This window comes from Kryptolebias marmoratus, linkage group LG3 (genome assembly GCF_001649575.2).
Source record: "Kryptolebias marmoratus isolate JLee-2015 linkage group LG3, ASM164957v2, whole genome shotgun sequence".
Classification (NCBI taxonomy): Eukaryota; Metazoa; Chordata; class Actinopteri; order Cyprinodontiformes; family Rivulidae; genus Kryptolebias; species Kryptolebias marmoratus.
In genome coordinates, this window is record NC_051432.1 from 3927820 (window position 1) to 3943208 (window position 15389).

At 38.3% G+C, this 15389-nt stretch overlaps 1 protein-coding gene across 1 annotated transcript in view; it reads left to right on the top strand.

Moving 5' to 3' along the window:
- Positions 1-9972: 9972 nt before the first annotated feature.
- Positions 9973-15389, top strand: part of LOC108248859 (neuronal acetylcholine receptor subunit alpha-6-like) — a 36312-nt gene continuing 30895 nt past the window's right edge. The window contains exons 1-4 of the mRNA XM_037974598.1: positions 9973-10157; positions 10270-10388; positions 11462-11624; positions 11833-11948. Coding sequence (XP_037830526.1) covers positions 10027-10157; positions 10270-10388; positions 11462-11624; positions 11833-11948 — 529 coding nt within the window. The 5' untranslated portion in view covers positions 9973-10026. The remainder of the gene's footprint in view (positions 10158-10269; positions 10389-11461; positions 11625-11832; positions 11949-15389) is intronic.

Below are 15389 nucleotides of genomic sequence, written 5' to 3' on the forward strand. Positions count from 1 at the left end.
CTCTTCAGACAGCGCACTCCTCATTTCCTCTCTTATAATTTTAGAGATTTCCCCGCGTATAGAGGATAGGATATCGGCTCTCATCTCCTCACTCATACTAGAGCTCTTGGGTTGTGGGTCTTCGTCCTCTGGAGCACGCTGCCTCGTGGCTCTGGTGTTAGCAGTTAGCTTCGCCGTATTGCCGTCGTACTTGAATTTACGAAGTTTATCCGCCATTTATCAAGAAATGTCCACTGAAACAGAGCTCTTTATGGTCCGGACTCTTTGATAACCCAATTTAGGTTGCAGTTAGTAGCAATTGTGGAATTAAGAACGAATATGTTAGTAAACCTGCAGGAGCTTTGAATTATCCGTCTCTACTCCATCTTACTCCGGAAGCGCCCCCTCATGGTCACAATTTTAGTGTTTTTTTTTATATCTGAGCGTGGGGGACTCAATGCTGCAGGGTTATACCAGATCTTTTAAAGTCAACCTGGGCTGAGTGTTGGCTTTTTGTGATACAGGTATGCAGTGTTTTTAATTGTTTTAGATATTTGATTAAAGTATTTTAAGCATTTAGTATTTGTTTTTTTTATATATAGTTTCATTGCTGCTACCTGCTGTCCTTTTAGAGTTTGTTTCTTTTGTTAGTACGCCCAGCTTTTTTGATTGTGTTTCGTTTTTACTTAGTGTATGTGAGGGCGGACTAACTATTTAAATTTTTTTTGTGTTTGTATGTCCTTTTCATTTTCGGGTCACTGCCCAGAATACAAACATTCCATGTCGCTGTTAACTTTAAAAACACCTGAGCCCCGATCTTGTTTAGAATGTCACTTTAAGGGTATAGTGTATGTAATATTTTTGCTGTGAATCAAGTTTTCAGTAAGCATTTGGTAGTGTTTTACACGGGTTTGTCCGCCTGAAGTGATGCTTAAATTTGGGTTGGCTGTCATGGTTTTGGTGTACTTTTCCTATCATGTCTGCCACGCCCATCTCCACCTGTTTGTAATCATTCTCACTCACCTGTGCCCATTTTCCTCATTATCCTCTGTCTTTAAGAACCGGTCATTCTCCATCACTCTTCACTGGATCATTCCACTTTGTCTGTTTGTTTTTCGCTCCTTGTCATGCCATGCCCTGTTTCTCGTTTTTGGATTTTGTTAGTGTTCGTTTTGCTGCCACGCCAGCCTTTTGTTTGTTATTTTAAGTTAATAAATTAGTTTCCATTTATTTACGTAATGAGTCTGCGTTCTGGGTTCACCGCCTTCTCTCCGCCTTCTGACATTGGCAGATTGTAGAAATGACAGTGGATGGATAAATGGGAAACTCCCTTATTTCTGTGACAGTAAATATTGTTAATTGACTTCATTCTCGTGGCTGATTATTACCATCCAGGTGGGAAACACAACATGTTGTCATTTATTTGGTGCTGTTTGGAAGCAAAGAGGTTTCAGAAGAGCAGATGGTAGTCCAGTATAGCACAAAGAACAGCTGAAAGAGTTAATTGCTGCTATGAGGCTTCCCTCTAGCCTGACAATGATTAAGTGCCACATGCGTCACAAAGGCAATGAAACAATCATAAGAGGTAACATTGCTGCAGATGAATCTGCAAAAAAGGTATCCAAGTGCCAGATGGCGATACTGGCACCTGTGGTGTGTTTGAAACCTTTTGTAACACCAGAGGACCTTATCTTGATTCAGCAGGAGGCAATCAAAGTGTACGTGCTCTCTGGGTACAGAGAGCATCAGTGAGTGAAAAAGCCCTGTGAAAAATCCCAGGATGGTCGGCTGGTGACACCAGTGGCGTTGTTAACAATGTTGATTTTCGAGGTACATGAAGTAAATCACTGTCACGGGGAAAGGTGATTTGAAAAAGGTGAAAAAACAGGGTAACTGGTCTCTGTACATGCAAGCTGTGGTAAAGGAAATCTTTTGTCAGTGTAACATATGTGCTTAAAACAGTGCTCGTAAAGGTATAAAATTACCCACTGGGCACATTTCCATACCTGAGGAACCCTTTAAAAATCTTATAATAGATTTTGTGGTCATCGTAAAACAAGTGCATGCTTTATATATATTCTACTGTTCTTTTTTGCATCAGGTACTTAGTGTAAAATTGTGTTTATATCGAGTGTACTGAGTAAATTTCAGTTTCAAACTCTGTCCAGACTTGTTTCCCATAATATTTATCCTTTTATTTCCCCCTACAAACAGTGTATGGATGCATTATCTTAACACTCTGACATCCTTCATTGCACTCAGAGTCATGTTTATATATTTTTTTCAATAATTGTTTTCACTTAATGATAAGAGCCACCCAGAGTAAATGCATAGTTGATTTGACCACAAGCTGCTGAGTGCTTCTGGTAATGTCCTCAAAATTTCCATTGAAAAGGCAAACTGAAACCTTTGTTCTGCCCTCTTGCACTCTCAGACAATAATACTGATACATCAGGAAACATCATTAGAAGGATCAGAGAAGACGGAGATGCACACTGAAGTCTCACAGCCATGATCCTTACAGGCCTCGTCTTTCTGCTTTTAGGTAAGCTCCAATATTTCTACATTTCCCAGTTTTACTGAACCCAGTATATCTTCTTCATTTCTCTGTCTGGAGAGTTATGGTTTTGATTGATATGCCTGTAGAGTCACAGATTATCTGTCTTATAGTCCTTCAAGTAATTTTGTTTGAAAACCTAACCCATAAACATTTTATGATAATTTCAAAAACAGAAACATTGTATGCAAAAAGATCATACTGAAAAAAATACAAATTTGTTTTTGTCAGGAGGAATTATCTCCAGTTCAGAGATAAAAGATGATCAGCAGGAATCCACTCAGGCCATTGAGGAACTTTCAGGTAAAAATAAATACTCATAAAGGAGATAATATGATGTTTACATGTTTAAAGTCATTTGCAGACATACACTGCTTTCCATTAATATGATGACAACTGATCATGTTGGAATGGTCCCACTTGGTGCTTTCTCTTATCATTTTAAAACAACAATCTCAGGGTTTCCCCCAGAAAAGTGTAAAAAGCGGTACAGAGCAAGAGGAACCCAGGGCGCAGACTCACTACTTAAAAACAAAAATTTATTTAAATAACAAAACAGAAAACAAAAGCTGATGAAGCAGCAAAACTACAATAACAAAAATTCTAGGCAGCAGACAAGGGCAAGGTAAGGCAAGGCAAGGCAGGGCAAGGCAAGGCAAGGCAAGGCAAAACGGGGAGGGACCAGAGACAAGACGTGAACCTAACACCAACAATGAACCGGCGGGGAGGTGGAGAAAATGACCAGATTTTAAAGCACAGGGAAATCATGGGAAGTGGGCACAGGTGAGTGATTACAATTACAGACAGGTGGAGATGGGTGTGGCAGAAACCAGGAGTAGACTGAGGGCAAAGAGAGGATAATGATAAGCAAAGACAATGAGGACAGAACCAAGAGGCAGAGACAATACAAAGACAGAACACGAGAACAAAAACCATAAGTATAAACTAAAACTCAAAGGAAAAAACAAAACCACAGAAAGAAGGAAAAACAAGAACCCAAAACCAAAACTAAGAACAAACTCAAAAAATACTAGAAATCATGACAGAAAAGAGGCAAAGCCTGGTGGTAGGTGGCCGTTCACCAGCCGATCGCCAACCGACTGTGATTTAATAAAAAAAAAAAAATGATTAAAGTTGACAGGGAAGTTGAAGATATGGCTATTTATTTTGTGATAATGTAAGATATTTGTGTCAAATATTTACACAACTACAGTTTTACAAAAAGGCACTTTCAAAATACTTTTTTAAACAAAAATACAATTAAAAGAAATACAAATACAATTGTTTGCACCTAATTTGAATCCTAATTTAAGTCACATTTACAAATAAATTGAATTAACATACATGAAAAAGTGCAAACAAAGCACCAACACGCGTGTCACGTCAAGGCCAATGAATAACAACAGAGATGCTGTACTGTACTGTGTTTTTTGTGGCTCAGGCTGTATGTTGGATCACTACATGTAACAACAAAACAAAGCATATCTAATGCTGAATTTAATAGCATATTTTTACTGTTAAACAAGGATAAATTAGCACCCGTCATATTAATATTTTCACTAAGTCCAAAACATGCTTACCGTATTTGGTCTTGTAAAGACACCCGCTGAATTTTAGCTCAACTAACCATTGTGGTCTATAAACACTCCTTTACATCAGCTGCAGCAGTCATCTCCTTCTGTGAGTTTTGAACCGTTTGATTATCTTTGTGATCTCTCGCAGAGGGATCATATAAATGCTGATACAGGCAAACCAGCTCCGCTAGAGCACCGCGCGAAGTAAAAAAAACTGGGGGGGGCACGACCACGCGACAAAGCGCAGGGCCATCGTGCAAGGGCAGGGACAGGGCGATTGCATCACTGTTGGCGCGCGCACCCTTGCGCTGTGATCAACGTGTCAAGTTGATGCGGGTGGAAAATGACTTATTTTACAATAAGCAAGCGGAGCTTAGCCTGGCGGTGGGGGAGGGAAAGCCCGATGGCCCGCCAGGCTTATAATACACTGGGTGAAACCCTGAATCTGCCTGCAGCTGTTTTTACACACAAACACTGAAGATTTTAAGGAGGTTGTGAAGACAACTTAGTCGAGGTTTTTTTTTGCATTTGTTGTAACATTCACAGCTAGGAAAGTACCCAGAAAGAAAGACATGATTCAGAAAATGCTGTGTGGAAATGGCTGTTTTAGTTTCACCACATTCAAAACATAGAGGTTCCTTGTTGTGTTGATATTAATGAAGTATTCATCAGGATCTATTCAGAACAAGAGACCACTGAGTGAACAGATACAAGTCAGCAGGAAAAAGTAGAAGCAGGAGCTCTTACCTTTATGGACGCTCACAATAAATAATCCATTCAGGTTGTTTGTAAAATATCTCAAACTGATTTTACACATTTTAAAAAAGAGGACTGTGTAAAATCTTTACAAGAAGTCTGAACTTTAATCTGTGGATGTTTGTACTTCAATCAATCAATCAAACAATCAATTAAACTTTATTTATAAAGCACCTTTCATATATATATAGCGTAACACAAAGTGCTTTACACCAGATAAAATCAAGATAAAACAAAAAGGAAAAGTCACATGCTAGCTAACTTTATTGATTGATTGATAACTTATAAAATACAAAAATCATAATAAACCCTAAATTTCTAAAATGTAAAACATATAGAAAACCAAGACACTAAAAAAGAAAGGATAGGAAAAATAAATAATTAAATTAAATGAAATTAAATTAAATTTATGTTATGTAAGTTGGTATTTTTCTTAAAAAGTATTATCCAATTAGACTGAGTAAAATCAGTAGGAATCAGTTTAGAATCAAGCTAAACATAGTAAAACTGAGATAAAACAATACAGTATGAGACTCATTAAAATTTGTGAAAGAGTAATTTAACTAAAAGCCAGACTGAACAAGTTAGTCTTGAGTTTACATTTCAAAACATCAAGACTCTCAACTGATCTCAGGTCCTCAGGAAGGTTGTTCCATAGGCGAGGACTGTAATGAAAACATGACACCTCACTGTGGGTTCTAGTTCTAAACTAATCAGATCCCTCAAGTCCAGAGGACATTAGAGATCTCATGAGGTCTCATAAGGTTAAAGCAAAACTGATAATTAGGTGGGGTTAAGACTATAAACAACTTTAAAAACCACTGAAACAACCTTAAAATCCATTTTAAAATGCACAGGAAGCCAATGCAGAGACTTCAAATTAGACGTGATGTTAGCTCTCTTTCTGATTTTTGTCAACATTCATGCAACTGAATTCTAAAGTAGCTGCAAAGGAGATTTACTCAAAGTTATACTCTTCTTAGGAAGCAGAGGAATACAATAATCAATTCTGCAGGTGATAAAGGCGTGAACTAAAGTCTCTGCAATGGACTGAGAAAAAAACAGTCAAACTCCAACAATGTTTTTGAGGAGATAAAATGCAACCTTAATGAGAATTTTTTAAATAAAACATAAAACTTGATATGCAAAGATGACACCAAAGTTTTTAAGTTGGTCTGAACGGCTCATTGCCAGAGCTCTGATTTTCTCTTCATGTTTTTCTCTCTGAAGATCATCACCAATTAATAAAACTTCCGTTTTGTTCTTATTGCGAGGAAAAAAAAATTCCATTCATGATTTATTATCTAAAATACAGCTAAAAGGTTTTCTATCAGTCTTGGTTCATTAGGAGTCGCTGCAACATAAAGCTGTCTGTCACCAGCATAGCCATGGAAATTAATGCAGTGTCTCCTGATGATGTTTTCTAGTGGTAGCAAATATAGTATAAATATGTAGGGTCTAAAATTGATCCCTGTGGAACTCCCAATTCAAGCTTATAATGTTTAGATGATTTACCTTTACCTACAAAGAATTTTCTATCTGTTCAATATGAATAATCAACTTAATCACAGCTCCAGAGATGCAAAGTGAGCTGAGTCTGTCAACAACAATGATATGGTGGACTGCATCAAATGTTGCCCTTAGGTCTAACAAGTACTAGAGTTTGTTTAAATCTTAAAATGGCAGATTTGAAAATAGTCTATATTTATAGCATTGTTTTCTTTCTTGTTTTTGATAGTTTATTTTTTGGTTCTTTAGTTATTTGATTTTGTCACGGTGGTTTAGAGTTTGTGATAACTGTTTTAAGTTTTAATTGGGCCACAGTATTGAGTGCTGATCTTAATTTACTGTTAAAACTTTCAACACTAAAATCAGAGGAGGAGGGTAAAATTTTATTGATGAACTCATTTAAAAGGAACAAAATTTTGAGCCACTTCAGAGGACAGAAGTAATTTCCAAACACTTCCTTTTGGAATAGCCTGCAGTGCAAAACCATCAATTTTATAGCTGAACTGAAATGTGTTTTGAAGCCAAGATCAGTAAAAACATGTTTTTTGTAGAAACTTTAAATTAAAAATTAAAAATACTATATTTATTTCTTTATTTATTTTTGGTAATTCTGAATATTGAAGAAACCACTCGAGTGTTTTCTGCATTTTCCTTGACTAGTTCAGCCATTCAAAGTGGATGAATACTGGTACAATATAGTTCAGTTCGCTGGAATTAATTGTTCAAACCGACCAGAAAATACCACTGGAGTTTCATTTTTTGGCTTCCCGAAAGATAAAAAACCTTCCTCAGATTTAGATCCAAGCTTATTTTTTCCTGTTCAAAGGTTGTGTCACAGAAATGTCTCCTGGAATGACAAAAATGGATTAAAGTTAGTAAAACCTCTGAAGTAATTTCTTGTTAGATAAATACACACATAAAAATAATCAACATTCATTTATCACATTTCAATAAATTTCACAGTCAAATGAACAAAATTCATCTCTGCATAAATCATGTTTGTTATGAGTTCTAGAGAATGTAAAAACAACCTCCACTGATAAGATGTCTCAAAAGTTTGAATCCTTGGAATGTAAATACATTTCCAAAACAAAAACAAGAACTCAGTCATAACAGAATGAACTTTCTACAGAACAGCTGCTGGAAAGCTCAGTCTACAGTCATGGCCAAAAGTTTTGAGAATGACACGAATATTATATTTTCACATGATCTGCTGCCCTCTGGTTTTCATGTGTGTATGTCAGATGTTTTCATCACATACAGAAATACAATTGCAATTATATTATGAGTAACAAAAGCTTTTATTGACAGTAAGAATGAGTTAATGCAGCAAGTCAATATTTGCAGTGTTGACCCCTCTTCTTCAGGACCTCTGCAATTCTCCCTGGCATGCTCTCAATCAACTTCTGGACCAAATCCTGACTGATAGCAGTCCATTCTTGCACAATCAATGCTTGCATTTTGTCAGAATTCCTAGGTTTTTGTTTGTCCACCCTCTCTTGATGATTGACCACAAGTTTTCAATGGGGTTAAGATCTGGGGAGTTTCCAGGCCATGGATCCAAAATCTCTGTGTTTTGTTCCCTGAGCCAGTTAGTTATCACCTTTGCTTTATGTCAAGATGCTCCATGCTAGAAAAGGCATTGTTCATCACCAAACTGCTCTTGGACGGTTGGGAGAAGTTGCTCTTGGAGGACATTCTGGAACCATTCTTTATTCATGGCTGTGTTTTTAGGCAAGACTGTGAGAGAGCTGACTCCCTTGGCTGAGAAGCAACCCCACACATAAATGGTTTCAGGATGCTTTACAGTTGGCATGAGACAAGACTGGTGGTAGTGCTCACCTCGTCTCGTCCGACCCTAACCCTAACCCTGTTTTCCAGATGTCCCAAACAATCGGAAAGGGGATTCATAAGAGAAAATAACTTTACCCCAGTCCTCAGCAGTCCACTCCCTGTACCTTTTGCAGAATATCAGTCTGTCCCTGATGTTTTTCCTGGAGAGAAGTGGCTTCTTTGCTGCCTTCCTTGAGACCAGACCTTGCTCCAAGAGTCTCCGCCTCACAGTGCGTGCAGATGCACTCACACCTGCCTGCTGCCATTCCTGAGCAAGCTCTGCACTGCTGGTAGCCCGATCCCGCAGCTGAAACACTTTTAATAGATGGTCCTGGCGCTTGCTGGTATATCTTGGGCGCCCTGGAGCCTTTTTGGCAACAATGGAACCTCTCTCCTTGAAGTTCTTGATGATGCGATAGATTATTGACTGAGGTGCAATCTTTCTAGCTGCCATACTCTTCCCTGTCAGGCCATTTTTTGTGCAGTGCAATGATGATTGCACGTGTTTCTTTAGAGATAACCATGGTTCACAGAAGAGAAACAATGATGCCAAGCACCAGCGTCTTTTTAAAGTGTCCAGTGGTGTCATTCTTACTTAATCATGACAGATTGATCTCCAGCCCTGTCCTCATCAACACCCACACCTGTGTTAATGGAGCAATCACTGAAACGATGTCAGCTGGTCCTTTTAAGGCAGGGCTGCAATGAAGTTGAAATGTGTTTTGGGGGATAAAGTTCATTTTCTAGTCAAATATTGACTTTGCAATTAATTGCTGTTAAGCGGATCACTCTTTATAACATTCTGGAGTATATGCAAATTGCCATTATAAAAATTGAAGCAGTAGACTTTGTAAAAATTAACGTTTGAATCATTCTCAAAACTTTTGGCCATGACCGTAGGTCAGAGGTTGTAAAGAGAGGGGTCCATTCATGCTATAGATTTATAATGTTGTATGTAAAAGTAAAGGAGAAGGCAAGGTTTGTTTGAAAATGTTTAGGAAGCACCGTAGAGCCATTTTGTTGCATCCTTGTTCCAGCCCCCTTAAATGTACAAATTTTAACCAGTCCTGATTTGCTTGTTTTGGGGTATGTTCAAACCCCCCAAAAGGCATGTATTTGTTGAAAAATCTTTAATAATAATACACACTTTGAATTCAACAGGCCTTTAGTGCTCCAGCTTAATAATAATAAACATACATTTCAACTGACCTTCTCAACACCTTTGGTGCTTATTAGTAAAATGCTTTCTATGTACTAGACAAATTGTTTAGTACTTGTGTCATAGTCTTAAGTCATGTGAACTGTACAGTGACCCTGCTTCACTTGTGCATCTTACTTGCCATTGCAAAGTCTCTACTAACCGGGCCCCTGACTTGGTTCATTCATCCACAAGAAGTGCAGGTTCTGTAGTATGTAGTTGAATGAATGTAATTAATTCATTATTTTTCTCAAGAACTGTAGAATTTGGCTTGTGCAGGAAGAAAGGTTTCCATGGCCAGTTTGCAAACTTCTATGGGACTAAACACACACAGGTGTTGTGAAATCTCAAATGCCTTAAGCCAATTTTTTCCCTGTAGACTGCCAATAGGAACACTTACAGCAGAATGTGAGTAAGCCATAAGACAACAAGGAGATTATAGATTGCAAAGGAGTTCATTTAAATAATGTCATCATAGTGTCATGTGTGTCTTTTTAAATTTGCCATAAAGGCAAATGAGGCACTTGTCTTTGTTTTGTAATGAACAAAACTACACATGATGTGAGCTCATAATAATTATCTTTTCAGAATTAAATAAAAGCTGTTTGTCTTTGTTTTAAATGTCTGCAGAGGACTGTTTTTACTGCAATGGTGAAGACTACAGAGGACATCACTCCACAACTGAAAATGGTTACATCTGTCAACGCTGGGATTCCCAGTCACCTCACAGTCACAAATTCACCCCTACAATGTAAGACTGGAACATTTCACAATTAAAACAGGATTGTATTAACCTACTCTCAAAGTTAGGCTTTCTAAAGGCTAAACTAAACCTCAGTATTTTCTGTTGATTCTTTCTGCAGTTATCCAAACCATTCTCTTGAGGAGAACTATTGCAGAAACCCAGAAGGAAATCTCAGGCCATGGTGCTACACGACCAGCTGGTTTAAAAAATGGGATTACTGCTCTATACCCCGCTGCAGTAAAATTGAACATCTCAATGTCTTTTATTTTATCTAACTGCTCTGAATGTTTATAACTTTGTGCACACACTTTCACAGGTGTGAATGACATACTGCATCTTAATTGTGTACTCATTGCAAATTTTGAGAAATTTCTGTTTAACCCCTCACTCAAAGCTTTATCAAACTGGTTAGCTGACTTTTGTGTCATTCTACTAGTTTAGAAATCTTTAATGGTTATTATGTACATTTAATGTGCATTCATATGTATGCACTTATATTAGAGAGATATTTAGAAATGCTAATTTGCCTTTAGATGTCACAAAATCCACAACATGCTGCTGCCTGAAAAGATGCCTAAGACTACATTCATACTCCAGGTCTTAGTGCTTAATTCTTATTTTTTGGTGAGATATGATATTTTTCTATAGTCAAAGTGCAGAAGACCTTACATGACGCACGCAGCACACTGTGTTTACAGAAATAAATATGAGTAGGATCCACGCATGCTAACTGATGTTAGCATTCATGGATCTATTCTGAAGTTGTGCAATCAGAGACAACTAAATTGTCTTCCTTGCTTGTTTTTCGCAGTTTTTACATTTTATTTTGCCACTTCCTCCTACTCTGGTACTCTGAAAGTAGAAACAAACTCAAATATCGAGCCCATCATGCTAGTATAGCTATAATCTAGCGTTTTATGTTGGTGTAGATTCAACCAGGACATAAATCTAAAAATAAAAAAACAAATTTAAGCAACTGGGCTTCTATTCTGTAGATTAAGACATGGAGTTCTGAGCTTTAAACTGCATGATGTTGATATCGATGAAATCAGTGTTTGGAATGATCCACATACTCCGACTTCAATGGTGTAAAAGTCTGATGAAATGTGACATGATCAGTCAGACTGAGAACGACTCGAAAAACATCAGATATGTAGCTGATTTAGCACCACATACAAAAATAACCTTGATTGAAGAACTCAGTTGGAACATCAAAGTACCTGTTTCAGAGATCCATAATATTACAATATATGATAAAATGACTGTCAGTGTTCTTATTGTGAGTTTTACAAACTGTCTTCTGTTTGCAGAATCAGAGCCTCCCTCAATCGTCCCTGTGCTGACCTGCATGACTGGTAGGGGTGAAGCGTATCGTGGCAACATTTCTGTAACTTGGTCTGATCTAACATGTCAGAATTGGTCAGCACAGACTCCACATAAGCATGGCTTCACACCAGAAAACTACCCCTGCAAGTAAGGAAAACCAATTGTAATCAATGATTAAAAGGAAAGAGTGGACAAGATGTTAGTGTACTTGTAGATTTGCACTTTACATTAAAAGGTTTTAACTAAGATTTCAAAATCCAAGTGTCTCACGTTTTTATGGTCCATTAAGTCAAATAGTATTTGAGTTTATGAAGGGTTTAACTTTTTATTTGCTTTCTGTGTTCTGCGTCATCAGAGGTTTAGAAAATAACTACTGCCGTAACCCTGGTAATCAGAAGGCGCCCTGGTGCTACACCACCGACCAGAATACTCGATGGGACTACTGCAGTGTGCCAACTTGTGAAGATCCAGGTACAACAGAAGAAAACTGTGTTTCAGTTATAACTTTATATGAATTACATATGAAAATGAAACTAAAAGAACAAGACAAATTTATTTATCTTTGCTGTACAATAAAATCATTTGGATTTGACATCGAAAGGTTAAACTGAACATTAGAATTTCAGCTTTTATTTTTAGGAATTAGTAGGCTCTTTCACAAGACACCTCTCCTCAGGTGTATCTTTGTGCTGCTAAGTAAGGTTGTAAAAGAACCAAAACAGTCGACATGTGAAAAGGTATACTGGCTTTGTGGCTCAACAATTTGATAAAGTGATGATGTACGGGCTGTGCAATCACCCAGTCACATGAATAAACAACAACAAACAAGTTTACTATTGAGGAAAGATTGAGGATGATGCACAGCACTTTGCATTTAGTTTAAAAATTGTGCTGGCCAAAACAACAGTACAGATTTGTTTCAAAGGAGAACACTTGACCCGTTTATCAATTTTGTTTTTTTTAACTAGCTGTATTTTATTAACAAAGGCAATTTGGGGGGATAGTAAAATTTTTGAAGTTCTTGCTGTTTGTGCTGAACATGAAAAAAAAAGTTTAGAAAATGTTATGAAGATGTCCGTCAGACATTTATTGTGTAGTGCAACACGTAAAAGCAGCTGAGTTCTGCTCCACGATGCTCACTTCATGTTAGAATCTGAGTTTTGGAATTATGTTTTGTCTTCATGTTTCAGTTATAGTTTATTGTTTGTGTTTTGTCTCTTCCCTGTGCCTCAGCCAACATTCACTTTTCCTCAGTCACTCTCTCTCTCTTCCCCATTCTCACCCATCTACACCTGCCTCTAGCTCCTTAATCATCTCACCTGTGCCCACTTCCACTAATCACCCTCTGCCTTTAAAAACCGGGTCACTTCTCTCACTAGCTGCTGGTTCATTGTCATTCTTTGCCTCCCTGATGTGCCATCCTTCCGTTTACTCGTGCTTTCTCGTCTCCCAGTGGTTTCTCTTGTCACAGGTCTGTTCATGTTTTGTTTAGTTAATATTTTTGAATTTAGTTTAGGTTTTGCTGCCACATCAGCCTTTNCCCTGATGTGCCATCCTTCCGTTTGCTCGTGCCTTCTCGTCTCCCAGTGGTTTCTCTTGTCACAGGTCTGTTCATGTTTTGTTTAGTTAATGTTTTTTGAATTTAGTTTAGATTTTGCTGCCACGTCAGCCTTTGTTTTGGGTTTGCCTCTTATTTCAAAATAAATTTAGTTTTTTACCAACATGAGTCTGCGCTCAGGGTTCGCCTCCTTCACCCCAGTTCATGACACTTCATTTCTGAAAGCTCACACCTGTGCGGGGTGTGGTTGGCTCCATTAAAGATTTATGAACAGCCAGAGGCAGGATAAAGACGCACTGGTCTGTGCAGCCATTTTACAGAACTTTTTTTTATAAAAGGGCCTTATATTTAGATCTGTTATACAACTTCGAAGATAGAATTGTTTGTAAAGGAACACAGCTCCTTCTTCTTGTTGTATGTTTTTTTCTACTTAACAGGTAAAATGCAGCTTAGTAGACTTTAAAGTTGCAAATTTTCTTGACAAGTCTGGAACCATCCACTTCATTGTCTTGATGAAGTGGAAGGTTCCAGATTGTTTTGATGTTGTGTTTTAGGTCAGCAACAAAAATTAGTTGTCTGTTAATTTTAATTAAAGGCCTATTACTTCTTTAAGGAATGCGTATCACCCACCACCCTTATGTCAGAGTTTAACTATGAACTAAGATCATTCTAAAATGAAAAGGGAAGGAGTTATAGCTGGTGTTGTCAGACCTTGTAAATGAGTTATAGTTGTACATCTAATAATTATTTCCTGAGAGTTTCATTAAATTCTGTGAAGTGGTTCAAGAAATATTTTGCTAAAAGACAAACAGTGTTGACTCCAAAAGGTAATACCAAAGATTAAACAAAGTTAATATGCTCTGTGTAGCGCTCAGAGTATGTGTTGGGGATGAATCTCAGCTACTAACACACCAAATTTGAGCTTGAATTACGTAAAACTTTAGGTTACCTGCATAACACCCGTTCTTAGAGTAGAACGAGTGAGATGTCTCACTATAGGATACGCCACTTCTGCGTATTCCTCAGAAGCATTATCTTATTACGCCAATCCTGATTGGCTGGTGACCTGCGTCACCTACTCTGTAAGTAGCTTGTGCTACAACGCACACCATTCAAAATAAGCACCTCTTCTCGCTTCGCCCTAGCAAGGAGGGTTGCCTGGTGAGACATCTTACTCATGCTGCTCTGAGAACTGGGGTTACGCAAGTAACCTAAAGTTCTCATTCATAGCATTTTGATGTCTCACTATGGGATATGAAGACTCCTGTATTGCTAGACAGCTTACCTGTAGCAACCACCGGAACTAGAAGGTGTCCTCTTGTTCCAACAAGGTTTACCACAGCAGAGGCCACACTTGGAACAGAGACATTCAACTTATAAAATCAAGCAAATTAGGCACAAAAGCCAGGTTAGGTTGCTTTGAGACTCTGGCATCCCCTGGACCAACCTTGGTACAGGAGAGGCTTACAGAAAGTGCATGAATATCACTGACATGCTTAACAGATGCCAGAGCCAGCAGAAGCGCTGTCTTAAGAGACAGATGCTTTTTTGTTTTTTTTGTCCTGTTACAGCATCTCAGGCATACCATATAGCATAGGCGCCGGAACCACTTGGGCCAGGGGGCCATTGGCCCCCCCACTTTCCGGCCCTGCCAGTGCGCTGCGTGCGCGACTCTCACAGGCTGTGACTAACGTGTCTCTGTGTTTATATAGAGACAGAAGGACAAATAAAACCTACAGCATTGAGATCTTGACCAAATTCTTAAAGCTCCAGTCCAGGGTCATAACAGTCACCAAAAAGTTTCTGCAGATGCGACAGCGCGGAGTCGGGGTTGGGATCATTAACACGTGAAAAAAGGCTCTGGCTCTGATACGTCCGTGTCTGGAACAATTCTGTCAAAAATGACATTGGAATTCTGTATTTTATTGCCACATCTGGTCTAAATGCAGTATTTACAGCATCTGTGGCGACATTTTCTTTCCAATGCCCCATTGGGATGAAAAGAGAGAGAGAGAGAGAAAAAAGAATGTTTTCAGCTCATATTCGTTAACAGCTCCTCCAGTCAGACCAAATGCTCCACTTTGCCCAGAGAGCGGATCATTTTTGCTGTTAGGTCAAAAAAATAATGGTGCAATATATACATTTTTTTCTCTCTTTGGTTGTTTAAAACCCACCTATCAATTCGGAATCGATGGTTACCACATGTTTTAAGGTAAGGGACCAATGTCAAATGCAACGGCTGAGCGGAGCTTCTCTAGCCTCCATCGACTAAAAACCTCACTCCGGTCAACAATGACAGAACAGCGGCTTAATCACCTTCTGTTTCTGCATATACACAAAGACTTAACTGATAA